The sequence below is a fragment of the Eurosta solidaginis genome, chromosome 1 (assembly GCF_040869045.1).
Source record: "Eurosta solidaginis isolate ZX-2024a chromosome 1, ASM4086904v1, whole genome shotgun sequence".
Classification (NCBI taxonomy): domain Eukaryota; kingdom Metazoa; phylum Arthropoda; class Insecta; order Diptera; family Tephritidae; genus Eurosta; species Eurosta solidaginis.
In genome coordinates, this window is record NC_090319.1 from 91477380 (window position 1) to 91501459 (window position 24080).

The 24080-nt window shown below is 38.3% G+C and overlaps 2 protein-coding genes and 1 pseudogene across 3 annotated transcripts; 2 read left to right on the forward strand and 1 right to left on the reverse strand.

The window, feature by feature from the left end:
* LOC137237255 (putative nuclease HARBI1) overlaps positions 1-24080 on the forward strand; it is a 526467-nt pseudogene that overhangs the window by 273003 nt on the left and 229384 nt on the right.
* Positions 10-20328, forward strand: LOC137236451 (SCY1-like protein 2). Its single transcript, XM_067759057.1, has 6 exons — positions 10-303; positions 369-968; positions 1035-1237; positions 6593-7485; positions 18342-18545; positions 18606-20328. The coding sequence occupies exons 1-6, from the start codon at positions 171-173 to the stop codon at positions 19201-19203; spliced, it is 2631 nt and encodes an 876-aa protein (XP_067615158.1). The 5' UTR covers positions 10-170; the 3' UTR covers positions 19204-20328.
* Positions 19158-22954, reverse strand: LOC137236452 (probable dimethyladenosine transferase). Of its 2 annotated transcripts, XM_067759059.1 has the most exons (4): positions 22866-22954; positions 22162-22263; positions 21370-22082; positions 19158-20662 (listed from the first exon to the last, which is right to left on the reverse strand). In XM_067759059.1, the coding sequence occupies exons 2-4, from the start codon at positions 22217-22219 to the stop codon at positions 20513-20515; spliced, it is 921 nt and encodes a 306-aa protein (XP_067615160.1). In that variant the 5' UTR covers positions 22220-22263; positions 22866-22954; the 3' UTR covers positions 19158-20512. The 2 variants fall into 2 exon arrangements, with proteins under 2 accessions (XP_067615160.1, XP_067615159.1); XM_067759058.1 differs by lacking the exon at positions 22866-22954 and having other exon boundaries at positions 22162-22853.

The following is a 24080-nucleotide window of genomic DNA, read 5'->3' on the forward strand; positions in this document are numbered from 1 at the left end:
ATTACTAAAGTAAGAAAGAGAGAAAATAGACAACAAAATATTTTGTCGACATTAGGAAAAAATTAATTTAGCTCATTTTACGTAAAAAAAGCCCCAAATTTATTTAAATTAAAGTGCAAATAGCTGTAATTTCTGTTGGGCAGTAAATTTAATATTCCACAAGTTGTACAATGGCCATGGATGTGATAAATAAATTGTATTCTACAGTACACACAACAGTATCCCAGCTGTCAGGTGTACTACCTGGAAATAATGTCACCCGAGAATATGAAGTACTGGATCAGGTTTGCACTGCGGGCGTAGGTGAGTCAACCATTACTTTTATTATTACCTTTTTATTACAACAAATTGTAAATTTATTAAATAAGGACTTATGTGGAAAGTGTATAATGGTTATAAAAAGAGTACCAAGCAAGAGGTATCAGTTTTCGTATTTGAGAAAAAAATGCTAGAGCGTTGGACAAAAGATGATCGCGACACAATGTTGGAAATACTGAGACGTGGCGTTCAACAATTAACAAAAATACGACATCCTCATGTTTTGACTGTGCAACATCCGCTGGAAGAGTCGCGCGATTCATTGGCTTTTGCAACGGAACCAGTTTTTGCTTCTTTGGCAAATGTTATTGGTGAAGCGGTGCGTTCGGATAAGAAACTTTATGATGTAGAAATACGACATGGTCTACTTCAATTATTTGATGGTTTGAATTTCTTGCATAACGATGCAAAAATTGTACATCGTAATATATGTGCGGAAACGACTGTGATAAATAAAAATCGTAGTTGGAAGTTATTTGGCTTTGATTTTTGTATTTCCAATCAACCGGCAGTAGATGGTAAAGCATTTTGGCCCTGTCGGGAATACTCAACTTCAATGCATGTTCTAGCACAGCCTTCTTTGGAGTATTGTGCTCCTGAAATAGCTTTAAACACGATAAATAGCACTGAAAGTGATCTTTTCTCATTGGGTATGTTTTTCTTCTCTTTTACATATTTTTTGTGTTCGTAATAATTAATATAAAATCCCTTTCTAGGTGTATTAATTTTCACAATCTATTCGGGAAAACCATTAAAAATGTTTGGCAATGACTATAGCTCTTTTCGACGTTATGCAGCAGATCTCAATCAACGTAAATACCCGTCAATGAATAGTGTACCAAGCGACTTGATAGACAGTTTAAAAGCTTTACTGCATCCGAGTCCGCATATGCGCCCACAATTGCACGAACTGAAACAAGTGAGCTCAAGTGTTGATAAACAATTTTTTAACGATAAATATTAAGGGATTTCCAGTATAACCATTTAATCCCAAAAAGCCGTCGCCAATAAAGAGGGCCCTACGAAAACAGAACTTACAGGGCTGTGTCAAGATTACTATAGGATAGATTTAGCTATTCTCAGAGTAGTATATTAGTGTGAATTCTTTTGGATGTTCTACTGATATGGCATCTTTACCTCTCACTATAAAATTTTTCCTCTCGAAAGAACGGAATTGCTTCTTTACAGGCAATAGCATTGCTGGGCCCTGCTCCAATAAATGTTCCGTTCTGCATTAACGAGTTCGCCTCGCAAAATGTTTTAGTTGCTATATTAATATCTGATCACATTAAAATCGATGCCTCTGCTTTGGCTTGTTTTAAGTTGGTGAGGCGGGATGCTGACATCAACTCCTTGGTCAGGGTTTCTTTTAAAGTGCGCGTGCTATCAGGTGATTATAATAAGCTATTCGACGCTGCTTTGTGGCCCTCTAACGTCACTGTAAAGCCTTTTCGTTTTTTTTCCAAAAAACGGAGGAAACCAAATAGTGTCGTAGGGTTACCTAGTGATATGTATTGCAACACTTATGACATCCCAAACTTCGTCTCGGGTGCATATCTGGGAGTCTACTTTCAAAATGTTGGCGGCATGCGCACCAAATCTAAAGACTTTCTTTTAGCTACGTCTCGTTTCGACTACGACGTATACGTCATCGTTGAAACGTGGCTCAACGAAGACTTCTTTGATGAAGAATACTTTGAGCCTAAGTTATTCCTAACTTTCCGTAAAGACAGAGACTTCGCGAACACCGGTCAAAAGAAAGGTGGTGGTATCCTAATTGCAGTTAACAGAAGCCTGCATTCATTAAAGTTTCAACTACATAATCAGGACACGCTGCTCGATCAGCTGTGTGTCTGTGTTTCCAGTTCGTCTGGCTCTACTTTCATTTGTTGCTCGTATATTCCGCCCAATAGTGGTGATTGCTTATATAATGGTCATGTGGAGAACATCGTTAATTTATGCGAAACTCATACTGATGCCAACTTCTGTATACTTGGAGACTTCAATCTACCAGATATTGTCTGGTCAGATTTTCAATATAATGGAATTTTGACACCTACCAATGTCACGCGTTCTAATGAAATTAGCCTTATAGATAATACCTCAAGTAGTAATTTGATTCAAATCAATAATTTATTTAATACTCTCTCGAGGTTACTTGATCTTATATTCGTCGACGAGAATTTAATATATCAACTCTCTGAGAGTACTTTTCCTGTATGTCTATCTGATAGGCATCATATACCAATAGCTATTCATCTACATAACTTTGATGCTATCCCTACGTCACCTGATTTAGATAATTCCTCTTTCAACTTTCGATCTACTGATTTCGGCGAACTGAACAATGTATTATTTGAAATTAACTGGGAAAACATATTTCCTTCTAATGACGTCAGTGTTTGTTATGATATTTTCTTATCGAATTTGACTGAAACATTTCAAAGTATAGTGCCTCGTTTTGGGCCCAGGCTTCATAAATTACCATGGTATAATAAAAATCTTAAGAGGTTGAAAAATAAGTGTAACAAACTCAATAACTTATTCAAGGCTGATTCAGATAATATCCTTCTCAGAGAACAGTTCACTACCAGTGTGCGTCAATTTAATGTCCTTGACAAATTCCTTTACAATCGCTATATGGGTAGGCTCGAAAATGAGCTTAAAGAAAATCCTAAAGCCTTTTGGCACTTTATCCGATCCAAACGTGGTTCGACGAATATACCGATCTGCATGAGCTTTAATGGTGTACGCTCCCAGTCCCTACCAGAAACAGTTGAGCTGTTTGCTGGTTTCTTTAAATCAAACTTTGATGGTGCTACTGTAGATCTGAATGACTCTTATTCGCGATCCGGGCTCTATGATCTTCTAGATTTTGGCTCCCTCGTGATCTCCGGCGATGACGTCAGCAATGCTATGTCCTCCCTTAAACCCTCGTTAAAATGTGACAGTGACGGCCTCTGTGCCTTTGTCCTGTAGTTTATCTTTGTGCATACCTCTTCGGCATATATTTAATTTATCCCTGTCTTCCGGAACTTTTATCGATAGGTGGAAAAAAAGTTCCATTTGTCCAATCTTTAAAGCTGGCAATAAAAATGACATCTTTAATTATAGGCCTATCGCCAAACTAACAGTTTGCTCGAAGCTTTTTGAGAAAATTATAAAAGAGAAGCTAACTTTTGTCATCAAAAACGTCATTGAGCCGTGCCAACATGGGTTTGTGGTTGGTCGCTCGACTGTTACGAACCTAGTGTCGTTTTCTGATTTCTGCATCTCTGCATTTCAGGACGGTTGCCAGGTAGATACTATATACACCGATTTCACGAAGGCTTTCGATAAAGTATCTCATAAAATCTTATTATTTAAACTGGAATGCATTGGATTTCACTCTGTTTTCCTATCATGGTTAAAATCTTATTTCTCGAATAGGTCCTTGTGCGTCGAAATTGAAGACTGTAAGTCCCAACCTTTCTTGGCAACATCCGGGGTACCTCAGGGTAGCATTCTTGGTCCTCTTTTATTTGTGCTCTTTATTAATGACATTGGTTCCTGCTTTAATTCGTCTGATTTCCTTTTATATGCAGACGATCTTAAGATTTTTCGTAGAATTAATGGCCCGTCAGATGCAGTGCTCCTACAAAATGATCTAAATAATCTTGTTGCTTGGTGTAATGCCAATAGTCTCTACTTAAATGTCAAAAAATGCTTTCAAATGTCTTTTTCCAAGTCGTCTACCCTGCATACCACGCCCTACGGTATTTCAGGTGTTCCACTGGCTTCTGTCAAAGAAGTTATTGATCTAGGTGTTGTCTTCGACACCTCTTTCTCCTTCGTTAGTCATATCTGTTATGTCCTTCCGAGGGCTTACAGAAACCTTGCCTTCCTTCGCAGATATGCAAAAGACTTTAAGGATCCCTATACCAGGAAGGCACTTTTTATCTCTTTAGTTCGCTCAAAATTAGAATACGCCTCAGTTGTCTGGAATCCTATCTATAGTGGCCACTCTGCCAGAATAGAGAGGGTTCAAAGATAATTCATTAGATTTTGCTTAATTTCTATTAACTTTGACGATCCAACCCCATCCTATTACTCGCGATGCATACTTATCAATCTCCAGTCTCTTGAAATCCGGAGAACTGCGCATCTACTAATGTTTGTTTATGATCTCATCACTGGCTCTTTGGATTGTTCAGCTCTTCTAGCTAAAGTTAATTTTAATGTACCTAATAGGTGTCTTCGTACTTTCTTGCCCTTTTACTTGCGTGTCGGTAGAGCTAACTATTGCATGTTTGACCCGATTTTCCGCGCACTTACCGTATTTAATAGACTCTCAGGGAGTTTCCTTCTTGATTTCTCTTTGTCGAGAAGTACGTTCAAGTCTTCTCTGGATTTGTGGTTGTAATTTATTTTTAATATTTATTCATCTCATTGTTATCTTTTTTTCTTTTTTATTATTTACACGGTAATTACATATATAAGTTTGACTATATAGTTTTTTTATCTTTCTATTCATTTGTATCTAGTCTGTAAGATTCTTTTCGATCATAGACTTAATAAACATATACATATACATACATATACATAATATAGGTTCGCCCATCCAATGCGCGAGATTTGTTATCGAAACCGTACAAATTCAATTTGTATTTGTATTTATTTGAAAATTTGTTCCTAGCACAACAATTTTGACAAATTATATTTAACAGTGCTAGTCATGAATAGCATGAGCTATAAAAATTGAACATTTATAACAATAAATTAGATTAATCAAATTAAATTAAATATAACAGATAATAGTTAAATATTTATGTATGTAGATGTAAATCTTAAAACTAAAGAAAAGTAATTAATAAATATTAAAAGACAGCATTAGTGATGATAACCTTTGGCTGATTATAGATCGAATAGTATTTAACAAAACAAAAAAAGGTAGTATTTAACAAATAAAGAAAGAAGACACAGGAAAAGGGACTTACAAATGAACATTTTAACAACAATTTGAGATCCAGTTTAAGAGTCGTTAAAAAATGATGCTAGCTCTTTTTTGAAGTGCAGAGCACGCGAGTCACTCTGGCTCAAATTCGTTCTGGATAACAGGTTAAACTCTTACATATCCAGAATCAACCCCGACATACAAAATGTATGCCCCGCTTGCAATGTGTCCACACATGACACCAACCATCTCTTTAATTGTAATGTGGAACCAACGCCTCTAACACCCCTTTCATTATGGTCCACCGCTGTCGAAACAGCAAGTTTCCTTGGACTCCCGTTAGAAGATATTGATGACAATTTGTGATCGGTCGCAGCTATTAGGTGGGGCGAAACATTGCTACAACAACAACAACATTGCAGAAAAATAAGCTTACGATATTGTCAGGTTCCTTCGTGTGTATCAATTTATGGAGGATGGACAGTGTTTTGACTTTTAAAAGATTTTAGAAAGAAATGTTTAACAACCTTTCAGCATGTTGTGATACGTGATCAAGTCTTTTCAACCCATAAACATATCTAGCAATGTTGTTGTAAACAACATTTAGTTTGTTCTTGCACACATAGTCACAGTTTGAGTAAATCGCACAACCATAGAGTAGCGTAGGTATTAGGTACGCTTTAGCCAGAAGTAGTCTTATGTGCAAAGGCGTGAAATACTGTGTTTACCATAGTGTACGAAGCATTCCATACCATTTTCCAACCGTTCTAAAAATATGGTTTTTCCATGTCAATGTTTTGTTAAAAATTACACCTAAGTTTTTCGCCGTATCTACGTATTCTATAACTCAAACACTACATTCTCTAAATCATTAGTGGGAAAAGACCTTCTATGAATAACAATACATTCTATCCTGTGAACGACATGAACGCTGCAGGTTGGATCACCATTGCATATCCACATCGAAACACCACCTATCGTAGATGAAGCACGTGATGCACCCCAACACCTACGTCGTTGTGATCACTATTTATTTATTAGTCTATACTTGATTAAAGGGACGGAATGCCACAAATTTTACTGTAAACCCGTTTTTTCAACCAAAATATGGAAATATGGAACTGGTTAAGGACTTGTTTGAATCTATGTACATCTGAAATAAGTTCTGTAGTTTTGAAGGCTGTTGTGGCACTTCTGAGAGGTCACTTCTATTAAGCAACAACAAATATCTATAGAGGAATTAGAAGTTTATAAATTTTACTTAAGTTTTAGCATAATGGCCCATTTTTTCCCTTTTTATTGTCTACGGTTATTAACAATACAATGTTTTCTTGATTACAGATTGCTTACTTCCAAGATGTTGGGGTTAAAACTCTCAGCTATTTAGATTCATTGTATCAATGGGATAATTTACAAAAATCAAAATTCTATAAAGGACTTCCACAAATTATACCAACTTTACCGCATCGTGTCAACTTACATTCCATTCTACCGTATTTAGTAAAAGAATTTATAAACTCACCAATGATACCATTTGTTTTGCCGAATGTATTACTTATTGCCGAAATGAGTAGTCAAAAAGAATATTGCGATCATATACTACAACATCTTAAACCTATATTTAAACTGACTGATCCCATACAAATCCTCCTAATTTTTATGCAAAAGATGGATCTTTTATTAAAACTAACCCCAGCTGAAGAGATAAAATTACACGTTTTACCATTGTTGTATCGCTCATTGGAATGTGATATGCCACAAATTCAAGAATTATGCTTAGCTGCGTTACCAACATTTTCGAATTTAATCGATTATAACGCCATGAAAAATGCTGTGATACCACGCATAAAAAAACTTTGCATACATAGCACGAATGTATCGGTGAAAGTGAATTGCTTAATATCGATTGGGAAACTTTTGGAAGATTTGGACAAATGGTTGGTGTTGGATGAAATATTGCCATTCCTGACACTAATTCAAAGTCGTGAACCCGCAATTATAATGGCAATAATTGGTATTTATAAAATAGCGATGACGAATACAAAATTGGGTATTACAAAAGATGTGATGGCACATAAATGTATACCATTTTTAATGCCTCTTTGTGTTGAGAATGGTTTGACCATTTCACAATTCAATACAATTGTGGCATTGATAAAGGAAATGTTAAGTAGAGTGGAGAAGGAGCAACGCGAGAAATTGGAACAACTATCAACTATACAAAGAGAAAACAAGTGAGTGTAATAAAAAAAATTAGTCGACAAATATTGTCAATTATCAGAAAAACTTTGAACTAAAGCGAAACTTTGAAAAAATTGAAAATAGTCTCTGTAAGATAACTTTGCGATTGACCGCATGACTCCTACGGCGTTCAGTGGGATGGTGATCAAATGATGGAAAAGTGAAAGAGGGTGTGGATGTTGTTTGACAGAAGATAGAAATGATGAGAGGGAGAGAGAAATTTTTAGAATAGAAAAAAGCGAAGTTCGTGGCTTAAACATTTTTTTTTAAGTTAAACGGTTTTATTGAAAACAATACTTACATTAAGTAATAATAATACTAAAATCTAGAAAATAATTAGGTAGGTCTTAGGTACTACTGATCGCACTCCTCATCAATCTAGGGCGTTGATCAAACAATTAAATAAAAGCGTAGGTCGCGTGAAATTTCTAAAAATGTGGGGCGTAGCATAACCTGATTAAGGTTCAGTTGGTTTTACTTATGACTATCAATAGTACCGCCGACTTCATCGTCACAGAAAAACGCACTTTCATAAACTTTAAAAAACTAAAGTGGGACGAATACAAATCCTTTACAGACAACCGCTTTGTTGCCCTCCCTATCCCGACTGATGCCCGCTGTCACTGATGCTACTGGCAAGTAAAAAATATATGTTTACTAGTTTTAAAATGAACATTTAATTTCCAAGTCTTGAGCGTGTTACACTTTGTTGGCGTCCAGTATTTAACTGAACTTATAAGTTACAAAGAAAAGTTAACAACGAATAAATTGAACGAGTGAAATAGAACAACATAAAGAAATATGATAAATATTCAGCAATACGAAATACAAGAAATAAAGAAATAAGGCAAATATTCAGCAATACGCAGGGTTGCGTTTGTTAATACGATAATGGAGCAGTTACATTCCACCCCTCCGTGAATCCATGGGGATTCACAGCGCTAAAGCGGCTAGCTTACAGGTCGGTCTTCGCAGGATACCGTGGCTTGTTCGCACCGTGGCGCTCCTCACCTGACCATCCTTTGCGGTAATGACTTCGGTTATGCGGCCTGTTTGCCACTGACTTCTTGGGAGCTGTGAGTCACACACCAAAACCAACTGGCCTACCTCCAATGGTCGAACTTCTTCACGCCATTTTTGCCGAAGGAGCAATTGGGGCAAATATTCGGATATCCACCGTTTCCAGAAACGGTTCTTTAAGTTTTGTGCTATACGCCACTGTTTACGTAAACAGACATTCTCCTCACTGGGAGCTGGGGTCTGTGTCGAATTCAGGCCACCTAATAAAAAATGATTTGGTGTCAATGGTTCAGGGTTGTCGGGAGTCACTGGGATGTCTGTCAACGGACGACTGTTTATTATATTTTCAGCTTCGATAAGCACGCTTCGCAATGTCTCGACTCGTGGTGCTTCGTCTTTGAGAACTCTTTGTAATATGCGCTTAACACATTGCACCAGACGCTCCCAGCATCCACCAGCGGCAGGATGACCTGGGCAGTTGAAAACCCATTCAATTCTATTTTTAGCGGCCTCCTGTTGTATTGCGTCGAAATCAAAGATTTGCTGATCCTTTTCCAGTACCTTTTGGGCCCCAATAAAGTTGGTGCCGTTGTCGCTTCTCAAACGAATGGGCACGCCCCTACGGTTAACAAAGTTTCTCATACATATAATGAAGGCATCGGTTGATAAGTCCTCAGCGATTTCTATATGGACAGCTCGTGTTGTCAGGCAAGTAAATAGCGCTACCCAGCGTTTTTCACGACGTCGGCCGATGGTGACAAGAAATGGCCCACAATAATCTACACCCGCATATGTAAATGGGCGTACATAGGGCGTAAGGCGGTCCGGTGGCAATTGACCCATCCGCGGCACAATAGGTTTAGCGCTACTTTTAATACACACAGGACAGTTTCTTTTAACAGTTTTCAATAGATGACGGGACCGGGGTATCCAGAAGTGCTGTCTCATTTCGTTGATTATAAGTTGATCGTTATGATGATGCCGTTTTGTATGGTAGTAGTCCATTACTAAATTCGAGAGGGCGTGACCATTCGGCAGTATAATGGGGTGACGAGCTGAGTATGGGAGACAGTAAGCTGCATCGATTCTGCCGTTCACCCGTAGGATACCTTTTTCATCGAGCTTCGGGGTAAGCTGGTATAGTGCGCTAGACTTCGGCACAGATTGGTTATTTTGTAGAGCGTAGATCTCTTTATAAAAAACTTCATGTTGGACCTGTTGGCACAGGTAGATTTCGGCCTCAGTCAGTTCCTCTGCTGTAAGTTCTCCGCGTCTGCTCTGTTTAGCCTTTACATTATCAACAAAACGTTTAACCCAAGCAATAACTCGCAACAGTCTCAAATATGACGAAAACTTGCTAATTTCCACAATGTGCTTTACCTTGTTGGCTGTGACCAGCAAAAATTTGTGCGTTTCTTCTTTGGCGCAGTGCTCGGAATGCATGTGCAAGGGTTCCTCCGGCCACATGTCTTCGCTGACATGTAGGAAATCGGGACCTTTTACCCACGGTGAATTTGATTGGAGTATGGGTGGCGACTTTATTTTTGTTGCGGCATCGGCTACGTTTATTGCCGATGGTATCCACCGCCACTGTGAGGGTGCGGTGTTGTTTAGTATCTCTGCAATACGATTGGCGACAAACTGTTTGAAATTTCGCGTGGTAGAACGAATCCATAGTAATACGGTTTTAGAGTCACTCCAAAACGTTATACTGTCCATTTTTCGCTCAAGACATTCTTCTATGGAACTCTTTAAACGGCTACCCATCTCAGCGGCTTGCAGTTCTAATCGTGGAACGGATATTTCTCGTTTAGGGGCGCACCGCGATTTTCCAGACAAAAATGCGACGTCGATACTGTCATCTTGCTTGATTCTTAAATATGCCACTGCAGCATAAGCTGTGTCGCTTGCATCTACGAAGATGTGTAACTGTATTTCGCCTGCCGTTGAGTAACGGGGTGAGAGGCATCTGGGCACCGCGAACTGTTCCACGTTCTGAAATGATGACCACCATATTACCCACTCCTTGTTAAGCTCCGCTGGTAAAGGATCGTCCCATTCAATGCTTTGTTTCCAAGTAGCTTGGATAATTATCTTGACGGTAATGGTAACGTTCGCCAGAATGCCAAACGGATCATAGATAGACATAGCGATGGCAAGTAGTTCTCGTTTGGTTGGACCACGTACACAATCGATAACGTCTCGACATATTTTGTAGAACCTAAAATGAAATTCCAAAACATCGTTATTGCTGTTCCAATACATACCAAGAATTTTGTCGGTCTGTGATTGGTCCATATTGACGACATTTGATTTGGCTATGGTGTGTCCATTTAACTGTTGTTGCAGTTGCTTGGCATTGGATACAAAATTTCTCAAGTTAAATCCTGCTCTGGCATTGATGACTATAGTTTCATTAACAACTTCGGCCGCTTCTTGCTCATCGTCGAAACTGATGACCAGGTCGTCTACGTAAGTGTTGTGTATTACTGCTTTGGCACCACGCGGCATGGATTGTACAAACTGATCAGCGTTTTTATTTTTCACGTACTCAGCACAACATGGTGAGCAAGTTGCACCAAATATCATGGACGACATTACGTATACTCGTATAGGCTCGGATTGGTTGCCATCCCTCCATAAAAATCGTTGCGCATTTATGTCTTCCGGTCTAACCTTTATTTGAGAGAACATGGCCTCGATATCCCCAGCGACAGCAATTTTACGTTGGCGAAATTTGTACATAATTGCCATTAATGATTGAGCATGTTCTGGTCCCTTCAATAGTGTAGAGTTGAGTGATGTATTTTCCACAACAGCAGCTGCATCAAATACGATGCGCATCTTATTCGGCTTGTTGGGGTTAATTACACCGAAATGAGGTAAATACCAAGTCGTAGATGTATGGTGTTGTGCTTCACGCATTGTCAACAGGTGTGCATATCCCTTATCGATATACTTTGTTATTTCTGCTTTGTAGGTGGCGGCATAGCTGGCATCCTTCATCATTTTGTTTTCGACACTAATTAATCTTCGCTTGGCCATATCATAGCTGAGGGGCAGTTGGATAAGGTCCTCGCGCCAAAGTAATCCTATCTCATAACGATTCCCAAGATATCTGGTGGTTTCTTCCAGAATGCGCCTGGAACGGCTGATTTCATTTGACTCCAAAGTCGCGTTTAAATGCTTGACACCAAAGTTTTCGACACTGAAATAGTCCGCGACAAGCTGATGTAATTGATTTTCTCTGACAGACTGGCGCACATGGAGCACCTGGGCTGTACTCACTGATCCTACTGGTCCGTACGCCAGCCAACCCAATTTGGTGGCGACTGCGATAGGCTGGTCCGGTCCGGCGTCAATCGTATCATTAGGTGTACATAGAAAGCTGTTATCAAGACCTATCAACAATGACGGCTGCGCGTTTTCATAATCTGCTACACATGAATGTACCAAATGTTCATGCGCATCTTTGCGAAACGACTGCGTCGGCAGATCGAGGTGTTTTACTGTTCGTACATTCTTAAGATGATACGATGCTGAATCTAAACCACGAATTTCTAGATTGACCATGCGTGACTTCTCGGTAGTTTGTTTTTCGTTGTACCACTGTAATGTGAGTGGGGCTATGCATCCTCGAACACCTAAGACGTTGGCAATATTTTCTTCCAAAAGTGTGACTGATGACCCTTCATCCATCACTGCGTAGATTTTAACACTTGCCTTCGGTCCATTAACAATGACTGGAAGGACTTTGAATAGGCATGCAGTGTTCTTATTTATTGACGTATTTAAATATGTGCGTTTTCTTGTGGTGTGGAAACATTCGATTTAGCTGCAGCCGGTACTGACTCTGCATTATGGAGCAGCTCGTTGTGCATACGTCGACAAGAATCAATGCCACATACCCTTTTAAATTGGCAGTTACTTAAATTATGGCCAGCTTTGAGGCAAGAAAAACAAAGGGAGCGTTGTTTAACGAACTCCCATCTTTTAAATACCGACAATGTTTTAAATTGACCACAATTTTCTAGCTGATGCTCTTGATTGCATTTAACACAGGCTTTGGACTCACCTGATTCGGAAGTGTACAACATTCGACGTGATGTGCTAGGGCCAGAATTTGACTGACGGGACGAAGACTGGTGTGACGTCTGTTGTTTTGTTGGCGATCCATGCTGGCGCCACGACGTTGTGGTAACCGGAGGCTGAAGGGCTGTATAAATTGACGGCATCAGACTAACCACTTTCGCCAATTCACTTAACCAATCAGAAAAAACTTGAAGATTAGGATGTGATATATTCAGGATGTGACGACTCCACTCGAACTGCTTCGAGGGTGGCATCTTAAGGACGAGTAACTCCAATAGCATAGGGCTCATTAAATGATGATGGCCATTGGAAGACTTTAAAAACGCCACTATATTGCGTACCTTATTTGAAAAGTCAACTATTTGTTCAATATTTCTTTCATTTATAACTGGGCACTGTTGTATCTTTTGCATCTGTACACGTAACAGTAACTCAGGACGTCCGAAATTAAATTCCAGCTCATCTAAAACATGTGACACCTCGTCTGGAAAAATTAGCAGTGACGAAACCTTTTGCTTGGCATTTCCACTCAGCGCTTTCTGCAATCGTATCAAATTTTGCTTGTTATTGTAGCCGAACTCTCTGGTGGTGTCAATGTAACTCGCTTTAAATAATGGCCAGTCTTCCGGATCACCACTGAAAGTAGGCAGGGGATAGAGTTTAGCAGCTGCATTTTCCACGTATGTCATCGTTCCTCGATATTGCTCAGCTCCTGGCTGATACATCTGTGGTTGTGCGGCCTGCAAGGTAGGCAGCGATGGTAAATATTGGCTCGGTGGCGGTGTGTTCCCAAGGTTCACAGGAACATTCGGCATGGATCCTAGATATGGCAATGGTTGGTTATAGGCAACTTGTGTTACTGGTGAAACACCGGCGACGGTTGTGGCGACAGGAGAGGGAGAAATAATTAGCGAATTTGCTGTGCCTACAGTTGTTTGGTATGGCATATATTCTGATGATTGTTTGGTAGTCGTTGCGGAGTACTTGCAATGCGGAATGGTAGATACGCTGGTTGAATCAACAGCGGTGGTAGAGTTCAGCCCTAAATTGTTTAAAACATTTGCGGATGATGTAAATGTTATGGCCGATGAACCAGCTGGAAGATTAGCTGCGGCGGCATTATCTCTTTCCATTTGCAATCGCTCGTTGTCACGACGTAGTTCGCTAACTGACTCCTGCAGGGAATTTATGCTGGCTAACAACGCTGTCAATTCTTGTTGTGAAATTTGTGCTGATGCGTTTTCTCCGGTGGTATTATTCATTTCAACCATTGTTCTGTTTAAATTCTCGTCTTCCTCCGAATTTTCTGCCGAATTTCCATCGGTATTTTTATTTTCTTTTGATTTGTTTCTTGTCATCATTTACACGAAATTTTATGACGCAAAATGAACTTCTTTGTTGCAATTGTTTGTTCAAATGAAAATAAAGTGGCGAGTATTCGATGGGGCAAATGTTGACGGTTAATTTGATTTTCAGCAACAAATGTTGACGAGTTATGTATCTATTGCAACCAACTACAACAGACTTATTTTCTGTTATGCTACAATATGAAATGGCGACGGTTGCGATGTTGACTGCGACGCTTATAAATTAAACAACCTGACGTGCTTCAACACGACTATGGCAAAGTGGCGACGGTTGCGACGCTGACTGCGACGTTTTGAATTAAGGCAGCCTGGGTGCTGCGAAGTGACGACAAATATTTAGAACGCTGACTGCGTGTGCGAATTTGGGCAATATTTAAATTTATTGTCACAATGGACAAGTTAATTTGGGACGCTGACTGCGATGTTTTTAATTACGACAGCTTGGCGTGCTGCGAATTGACGATAAATAGTTAGAACGCTGACTGCGCGTATGAATTTCGGCTATATTTCGCTTTATTGTCTCAATGGACAAGTTAATTTGGACGCAAAGTGTAAACTTATGTCACTGATGCTACTGGCAAGTAAAAAATATATGTTTACTAGTTTTAAAATGAACATTTAATTTCCAAGTCTTGAGCGTGTTACACTTTGTTGGCGTCCAGTATTTAACTGAACTTATAAGTTACAAAGAAAAGTTAACAACGAATAAATTGAACGAGTGAAATAGAACAACATAAAGAAATATGATAAATATTCAGCAATACGAAATACAAGAAATAAAGAAATAAGGCAAATATTCAGCAATACGCAGGGTTGCGTTTGTTAATACGATAATGGAGCAGTTACACCCGCAAAGGGGAGCGTGCTCTCCGCAAGGTCATTGAATCCGCCTCGGCTCGTTTCGTTCCCGCCGGTAGAATTCCCGAAATTCGGGCCCACTTTCTGCCGGAGGCCGCAAATTTAGCGAGAGAACGTGACCTTATAAGACAGCTCGATCCCGCCGACCCCCAAATAAGGGATATAAACCAACGCATCAGATTGCTTCTGGATGAACACAAGCGGCGAAATGGGAGGAGCACCTAAGCGGTTGTAACCTCTCTGCCGGTGTAGGTAAACTTTGGTCCAGCGTAAAGTCCCTATCGAATCCGTCTAGGCACAATGACAAAGTTTCCATCGCCTTTGGCGATAAAGTGCTGCCGGATGCCAAAATATGCGCGAGAGCTTTCTGCCGACAATATATAATGCATTCTACGGTCGACAAAGATAGACGGAGAGCCAACAGACACGCACATAAACATAAATTCAGCGCGTCACCAATTACCAACACCGCCAAAGAGGTTGATGATGCCATCGGTCATGCTAAACCATCCAAAACAGTGGGCCCAGACGGCATAGCTATGCCGATGCTTAAAAGCCTAGGGAAAGAGGGTTTCAAATATTTAGCGCATGTCTTCAACCTGTCTCTTTTCCACCTTTGTCATTCCCGAAAAATGGAAAATGGCCACGCTACTAAGGCCTGGGAAACCAGCTAACATAGGAAGGGTCTACCCTTCCCCCATGTCTTAAAATGTGGACCGCAAATTATCTGGGTGGTCGGCAGGCATCGGTGCAATTTAGAAACGAAACATCAAAGACAAGAAGAATTAAACAAGGGGTGCCACAGGGTGATGTCCTATCCCCGCTTTTGTTTAATTTCAACTTACCTAAGCTATCTTCGCCACCAGAAGGAGTTAATATCGTTTCCTACACCTTTATGCCAGGAATTGCCCGATGAATCCAGTACTCAAACAAAAGTACCCAAAACTTGCGGAAGAGGAACGCATACTCCCCAGGGAACCGCGAGTCACTCTAGCTCAACTTCGTTCTGGTTACTGTAACAGGCTAAACTCTTACCTATCCAGAATCAAATACGACATACAAAATGTAGGCCCCGCATGCAATGTGTCCCCACATGACACCAACCATCTCTTTAATTGTAATGTGGAACCAACGCCTCTAACACCCCTTTCATTATGGTCCACCCCTGTTGAAACAGCAAGTTTCCTTGGACTCCCGTTAGAGGATATTGATGAAAATTTGTGATCGGTCGCATCTATTAGGTGGGGCGAAGCACTGCTACAACAACAACAACAGCTATCAATAGTCAAGCTAAATAAAGCCGTTCAAAAACATGATAGTCGACGTAAACGACGAAATAAGCTTTTACTGTGTACAGATCGAAGTTAAGATAGAGTGACGCGCGTCTTCCTTGGGAGGTTGCTTTAATCTATTGCTAGTTAAGGGTATTTGACTTTAAAGAGGTGGTCGCCGGGCAATTCCTGGCTTAGCGGTCTGACGTCTTTTTGTGGGTATCCCTTAGGACCTGTCGCTGTTGTTGTAATTAACGAAAAATACACTTCCTGAAGGCTTTGGGGAGTGTTATCGATGTTGATGGTCCTTTGCCGGATATAGATCCGGTACGTTCCGGTAACAAAGCACCATTAAGGTACTAGCCCGTCCATCTGGGGAACGATTGATATGACCACATTAAACCTTCTAGGCCATAACGCCCTCCCCACCCCCTAGTTCCTTGAGGAACTTGGGGTCGCCAGAGCCTCGGCTGTTAATGGAACAGGATTCGCCACTGGTAGGTGAGGTTGACAATTGGGTTGGAAAAGCTATATATTGCGCTGACAACTCCTTGAGATTAAACTCTTACCTATCCAGAATCAACCCCGCATATGTACATAATGTATGTCCCGTTTGCTTGCACCAGTGGCGTAGTGAGGGGTATCTGGAACAGGGCGCTACTCACAGGGCCGTCAAATGGTTCGTAAATAAGAACTTCCTGATAATTTATATTTTTATTATAACTGATTTCCGGAAAAAAATTATCTATACTAAAAAATGCATGCATATATCCGGAACACTTGCGACAGGTTGTCGAATTGTTGAAAGCATATATCTTTTTTTCTCACGTTCACCGTTACGATGGGCATTATTGAAAAATGCTTTAACAAACTCTGTCAAAAGTGAATCTGAAACACTATGGAGCGCCACAATACAAGCGGTTAGCGCTATCGTTGATGGGCTAGAGAATGTAGTAGAACGCTTAGAACAATTATCAGAGGACAGTAACACCACACAAGCGACACCAGAAGCGAAGCTACAGTTCCGATGCAAAATATAGTACATTTTAGTTTCATAACATTAGTTCATTTCTGGTATGAAATCTTAACGATTGATCGTGTGCAGCTCAGATTACAAGATCCGGGGATTATTTTGAGAGAAGCTTATCATAATCATAAATCATTAGCGACTAAACTATCCGAAATTCGAGACACTCTCTGTGAAGAAGCAATAGTAAAAGCTTCTTTGTGAAAAATGAGCTATTGATATAGTAAAAAGTGTAAGAAGGCGCCACAAGAGATGTTGGTCTTTCCACAGAATGTGAAATTTCTCGCGTTATGAAAAGTGTTCTCGATCGTATCCAACAAGAAATACGTACAAGATTTACACGACTAAATTTGGATTTCTCTTAGACGTTGAAAATTTGTTAAACAAGGATAATGTTGATAACGACTTAGAAAGAAATTGTAAGAACTTGGGTGAATTTTATAATACAGATTTCGATGGAACAGAACTTTTTATCGAAATATGTGACTGCAAAATATTACATCGCAGTAGAAAAGAAATTGAACCTAAAACTCCGTTAGAATTACTTCTATAATCTCGATGTTTTTCCAAACTTGCGAGTGGCACTTCAAATACTCTTGCCTATCTTAATATCAATTGCCAGCTGCGAACGTTCATTCAGCAAATTAAAACAGATTTTGACATATTGGACAACGTCGCCTAAGTGACCTAACATTAATTAGTGTGGGAGAGGAAACATTTGAAATGATAAATTTTGATATCATTGATATACATATATATTTGCTTTCTCAAAGGCAAGAAAAATTTGCACATAGATATTAGCTTACTAATGTATATCAGCCTACGACTTTATTTGTTTATTAATTTTTAAATATATAAAATTATATTTTGTTTTGGTATTATTGGGGGGGAGAGGGGGGGTGTGTTGGATGGAGCGTCAAAAAAACATTTTTCCCCAAGCGCAAGAAAAGCTCACTACGCCAGTGCATGACACCAACCATCTTTTCAATTGCAATGTAAAACCGACTCCACGAACTCCCCTTTCTCTCCGGTCCACCCCTGGTGAAACTGCAAGTTTCCTCGGACTCCCGCTAGAGGATATTGATGACAATTTGTGAGTAGTCACCAATTGGATGGGGCGAAGCACTGCTACAACAACCACAACAACAATGAAAAAATCTGCATAGCTTTTTAATTTTGAATAAATTTTTTTTTTCATATATTACCTTTCGCAGACCGCGTGATGCTTCTGAAATTTTAACCACGGAATTGGAGAAGTGCACAAGCTATTTATCACAGAACAAACAAGCCAACGTAAGTGTCAATAGTGATGACGATATGTTTTCAGGATTTTCTGTATCACAACCATCGAAACATTTAAGCGCAACCACACAAGCGAATCAACAACAGAAATATAAAGCAAACAACGATGTGTTAAAGTTAGTAGCAAATATACGCATTTTTTTCATATAAAGTAATATAATACATACGTTTTCTAGAATGTCGCATACTGCATCGCCCAAACCGGATATACTTTCTTCGTTAATGAATTCCAATTTATCCCATCTAAGTAATTCTACGGCGCCTCACGCTATCTCTGCGCCTAATACCGCTGTAATTTTACCACTTGTTAATCCATATACCTCACGTGGTGGCAGCGTTATTAATAACAGCAGCAATTTGACAAGTCCCAACGAGTCACGCTCGAATGATAGTTGGAACAATAGTTGGCATAGCGCCAATCCATTGGTTATGAATCACCAACTCTCCTCACCACTACTCAATAAGAGTAATGGTAGCACTAACAATAATAATGATTTTTCATCATTAGATAATTTGTATCCTTTCGGTGGTGGTAGCAAAAATACTAGCGTTCAACGCTCTGCAGTTGATTATATTTATCCGCCTGGATACAATGGCGCGGGTGGAAGCGGCATCAGCAAGAATGGCAATAGTGTAAATAACAAAGGCAGTATGAACAATATGAAAAGTTTAATGCCACTTCTGCCACAACAGAATGCAACGCATCAACAGGTGCAGGATGATACAAATTTTAATGCCTTATCACATCAAGATATATTAAGTTTTCTCAATTAAAGATGTGAGGAGAATAACTAATTTTTTTTTATTTAATTCGAAACATATTATACACAAATCCATGTATTTGTGGCCATTTTATATATCAAAGACAAGGGAAAAGACTACAAAAATTATATGGGCAGTAGTAAAGATAACAAAATGACAAAAAGGTTTAGGCAACTCTTGTTAAGCATATAGAAAAATATTTATTCATATTTCAAAAATTGATTTTAAGTAATAAGTGCAATAAATTAATGGCATGTGTTTTATGTTTACTTCACAATATGTATATGAGCTTTTCGAAACAGATTAATTTTGATGCCGATCAGGTTTTTATTCATATCAACAAATGATTTTTTAAATTAAGTAAATTTTCATTCAAAGATTTTAAAAAACATGCTTAAACACTTTGTTAAAGGCAAATTGGTCACCATAATTATCAATTAACCTATTTAAAAATTATTTCTGTTCTGTGTACTTTTTTTTTGTAATAGGAAAAAATTATAAGCATATAAGAAGATAACCTGATAAGCACGCCTACGTGAATAGCCCAAATAATATGTGTGTATGTCAAATATTTCTTCAAGCAAGTTATTATGTTACACAATGTTCAGTTATCAATGATAATCCAATGGTTAATCTAAATTAATAAATTATGCAGGCAATGATTTTAGCATAAAGTTGGTGTAACGACGAAAGTCTGTTGAATTGAACGATTTTTAATTAGGCATGCCGGCTAAAGCTTATGTGTTGTGAACAGAAAGGTTTTTCAACTTAAAAGCACTTGCGCACTATTGTCTGAGTGAATTTCAGTTACGGAAGAGAAAACGTTTTTCAAAATACTATTTGAAAATTCTTCCAGTTACAGAAATTAAAACTGCTATATTGTTCCACAATTTATTGATATATCAATTAACTATTTTATTGTATTTTAATTGTGATCTACATCACGTAAATAAGAATGGGTGTATGTTGTACCCTTAAAATCCCTACACTTAGACTTCCCTCTTAAAAACTCTGAGTGTTATCATTTTAAAGTAATTGTAATTGTATGAAAATATATTGTATTTGAATATAACTCACTGTAATATTATAAACATTAAAATATAATAAAACTTGATTATAAATATACAATATACCAAACATACTTATTTAAATATATCCAATGTGTGCTAAATTTTCGCTCAAATAAACGTATCAACAGTTACAAATATTTATTGATTTATACCCTTATGTGTACATGAATATGTACATTAAAGCGTCAGTGAAATCTGTAGGTCCATTCTTTGTTGCTATACTCTATATTTAAAATTTATTCACGCGCCCACTAATTAAAATGTATGCCCTCGGAATTAAAGGCCAGTAGTAACTTCATAAAATCGTCTAAATCCATTGAACGTGGTCGTGAATTTTCCATTTCAAGATTATGCAGAATTCCCATGACTTTGGATTGCATACTAAAATCTGGCTCGAGCGGCTAAAAGAAAATTATATGTATTAACTATAAATATATGTTTAACTCTTAATTAAGGAAAATAACAATTTGGCGCGATATGTCAGCGAACGCATTTAAGTCTTTCTTCTCCAATTTAAAACATGTTGACATTAATTTTTTCCTACCAATTAACTCATAATCGCATCTACAAGAAGATGATGTGTAAAATACGACGGGGGAAGATACCTTTTAGGAAAGCTGTTTTTAAAGTATTTTGACGTTCTATTTCCTAGGGCTTTGACTAGCAGTCAAGCGAAATTCCTTCATATCACGCCGGCTAACTTCTAATTTTGTTGGAATAATTTTTTAAATACTTCATAAATTGGAAAACTCGACCTAAGACATATTACATTTGGCAAATTATTGGTCTACAACACCATGAGCGTCCTTACAGACTTTGCACATATGCAAATTTTACATCATTTTTTCAACTATTAAATTTACATAGCCAAAAGTAGTAGCCTGAGCTCTGGTACGAACTGGAAATATCAACCAGGGAAATACTAACCAAGGGCAGTGATTTCGGATACAAATTCTGTGCTTATATATATATATATATATATATATATGTACTATTATTGTAGCAACATATAATTGAAGTTTATGTGGATGGAGCCGAAATGACTGTCATTTGCTGGATTTGAATTCGGTCTGTTTTGGTACATAATTACAAAAAGCTATGCTCTTACCTGATTCCGCAACGATAGATGCAATTTGTAATTTTTCTCTAACATATCTATAACCGAATTAATTTTGAATGCTGCACCTAATGTTTTGTTTTTACGTAAAAATGCAATACGTGTTAGACCATCCCATTCAGTAAAATTAACAGGTGGAGGCGGATTTTTCGGCTCCAATCTTACAACGCTTGATTCTACCTTTGGCGGTGGTTTGAAATTATTTTTACCAACTTTCATCAGCATATCAACACGCGCCAAGAGTTGTGTATTAATACTCAAGCGACAATAAAGCTTATCCCCTGGTTTGGCTACTAAACGCTGTGCAAATTCACGTTGAAACATTAGCACAGCGCAACGAAATATTGGTCGATGTAATAGTAATTTAAATATTAGAGGCGAACTAATTTGATATGGCACATTGGCTATGCACAAATCAAAGAATGGCAGTTCAGCTTTGAGGAAATCACCAATCAATACTTGTAACTTTGGTTGTAATGGTGTTGCCTGCACACGTTTTTGTAGTTCCGCCGCAAGTCTTGTATCGATTTCACAGGCTATCACTTTCTTGGCACGTTCCAGCATTTTCACAGTCATATTACCCGTGCCGGGACCAATTTCCAGTACAATGTCTGTGTTGCGCAGTGCAGCCTTTTCTAACATGCTTTGTATCACAAGAGGATTTTTAAGTATATGTTGACCAAAGTCCTTATTGAAGATAATACCTTGAAGCATGCCGTGGGATACATGAAAAAGAGCTTTATAAGGATTTTATTTTGTTTAGTTGGTTTTTCTTGCTCTTACCTTGCCTTTGAACCTCTTGTTGTATGCGTGATCTTTTATCCCTTTTCACTTTAGGCATACTGAAGATTTTAAATTTGTGTACTTATCAAATATAATAGATAAGGAGCTTTATTTATTTTTTTTTTTTTTTAGGGGTTTAAGTTACTCCCGCACCGTGGCTAGGGAGGTCGATTATAAATCGAATTATTTGGCCCATTCAATGAATTAAAGCGCCATCACCAATTACGAGAATTTTCTCTATTTTATTTCAATATGTGGCGTGTTGCCATGAGTTTTTTATTCCGTTATGTTCACTGTTCCATTATTTTCACTGTTCTGTTAGTTCACTTTCAATTATGTATTTTAATTCAATATGTGGCGTGTTGCCATCGGTTTTTTGTTCCGTTATTTTCACGTATGACTTGATTGTTTTTTGTTTTGTTCCGTTATGTTCGTTTTTCCTTCTTCACTTTTTAATTTTATTTTCCCGTTATGTGGCGTCACGCCATTAGAATCCTTCCTGTTGGGAGTGCGAAAGCTTTCCCTAACTCTAGTTTAGGGAAGCATGCACATCCCAACTCCGCCAATTCACCAGAATGGAGTGCATGTGCCACCTTTAGGTCCATTATAGATTTCGGCTCAACCAATTCAAGCCCCAATTTATGTGGTTGATCCGAGGCTAGCACTGCACTTCCACTCCGGTGAAAGGACAAGAACGGAATCTGGGAGCTTTATTTACAAATATTCCTTTTTTTTTAAGGCGATTATTTGTTTTTTATTTCCCCGCCATGTGTTTTTAGCTGTCAAATACGAAGTCCAGAGCAGTTGACACATGTGTTACTTTTTGCCGCTAGATGACGACAAACTAAGTATTAGGTATTAGCCATGGTTCAACTATATACAGGTTGGCTCATCTGTAAAGCAACAAAATATGTCTCTTCAAATTGTCAAAATCTGTGTATTGGTGTTGGTGCGAATGGTATGGAATGGAAACATAAAACTTAGTTTGCCATCTCCTTTTGACAATCCCTTTGACCATGCAATGACATAAATAAAATCAGCTGATGAGATGAGCCAACCTGTACATAATTGAACCATGGTATTAGCTAAGGATCATGATTCAATCACAAGAGGTTTGCTCGACTGAAAATTTGTTTGACAATTGCAGCCATTTTGCTCCAAATTGAATTGACATACGTTAACTGTGTTGTTTCTTTGCGATATTTCGAAAAATATTAGTAGTAAAAATAGGAAGCAATCAGTTTACAAATACCCGATAAGTACTGAATTGCATAATTCCTCCCTTTTTTATGATGAATTTATTAACTACGCCATGATCTTTTTGTGTGGCGGTGGACACAGATTTTATGAAAAGTACGGACTTCAAGGAATTGTGCTCTTTCGTAAACCTATGAATACATGTCGACTGCCTGTTCAAAATGTTTTTCAAAAATATCCCATTTCAGTATTTGTCACAAAATCGCCCTATATTAGAATTAGATTGAAGAATGCCTAATCTCAGAATGCTTTTCATTAACTCCCTCTTATGTCAAAATGCATTGAACTTACTCTGATATAGGGAGTTTTTGAAACAAATTTTGAGATAGTGTATTTTTGAATAAAATTCTAACGTATGGCATTCTTCAAACAAATTCTGAAAGAATGATCAAACCAACATAACTCTTTATGAATTCACGAAATAATTAGTAAAAAATTAATTATTTCCCCTAAATCGGTTGGCATTTATAAATTTATTATCACTACTAATATACTACTAAAGGTACTTTACTACAACAATTTTCGCTGAAGGGAATCGAATTATGCCCCGCTTTCCTTACTTCGTAAAAGCAACCCGCCCAGATTTTTCAATTTGGGAGTGTCAAAGCTCTGTAATCATTGGAGAACAAACCTCTAGTAATTAAATCATGGCTAAGGATCTA

Excerpts from the sequence above, each read along its gene's own strand:
- LOC137236452 (XM_067759059.1), bottom strand. The coding sequence starts at position 22,219 with ATGCCTAAAGTGAAAAGGGATAAAAGATCACGCATACAACAAGAGGTT. Across the intron at positions 22,083-22,161 it reads ACAAGAGGTTCAAAGGCAAG|GTATTATCTTCAATAAGGAC; the intron begins GTAAGAGCAAGA and ends GCATGCTTCAAG. Across the intron at positions 20,663-21,369 it reads ATCTATCGTTGCGGAATCAG|CCGCTCGAGCCAGATTTTAG; the intron begins GTAAGAGCATAG and ends ATTTTCTTTTAG.
- LOC137236451 (XM_067759057.1), top strand. The coding sequence starts at position 171 with ATGGCCATGGATGTGATAAATAAATTGTATTCTACAGTACACACAACA. Across the intron at positions 969-1,034 it reads AAGTGATCTTTTCTCATTGG|GTGTATTAATTTTCACAATC; the intron begins GTATGTTTTTCT and ends ATCCCTTTCTAG. Across the intron at positions 18,546-18,605 it reads GCAAACAACGATGTGTTAAA|AATGTCGCATACTGCATCGC; the intron begins GTTAGTAGCAAA and ends TACGTTTTCTAG.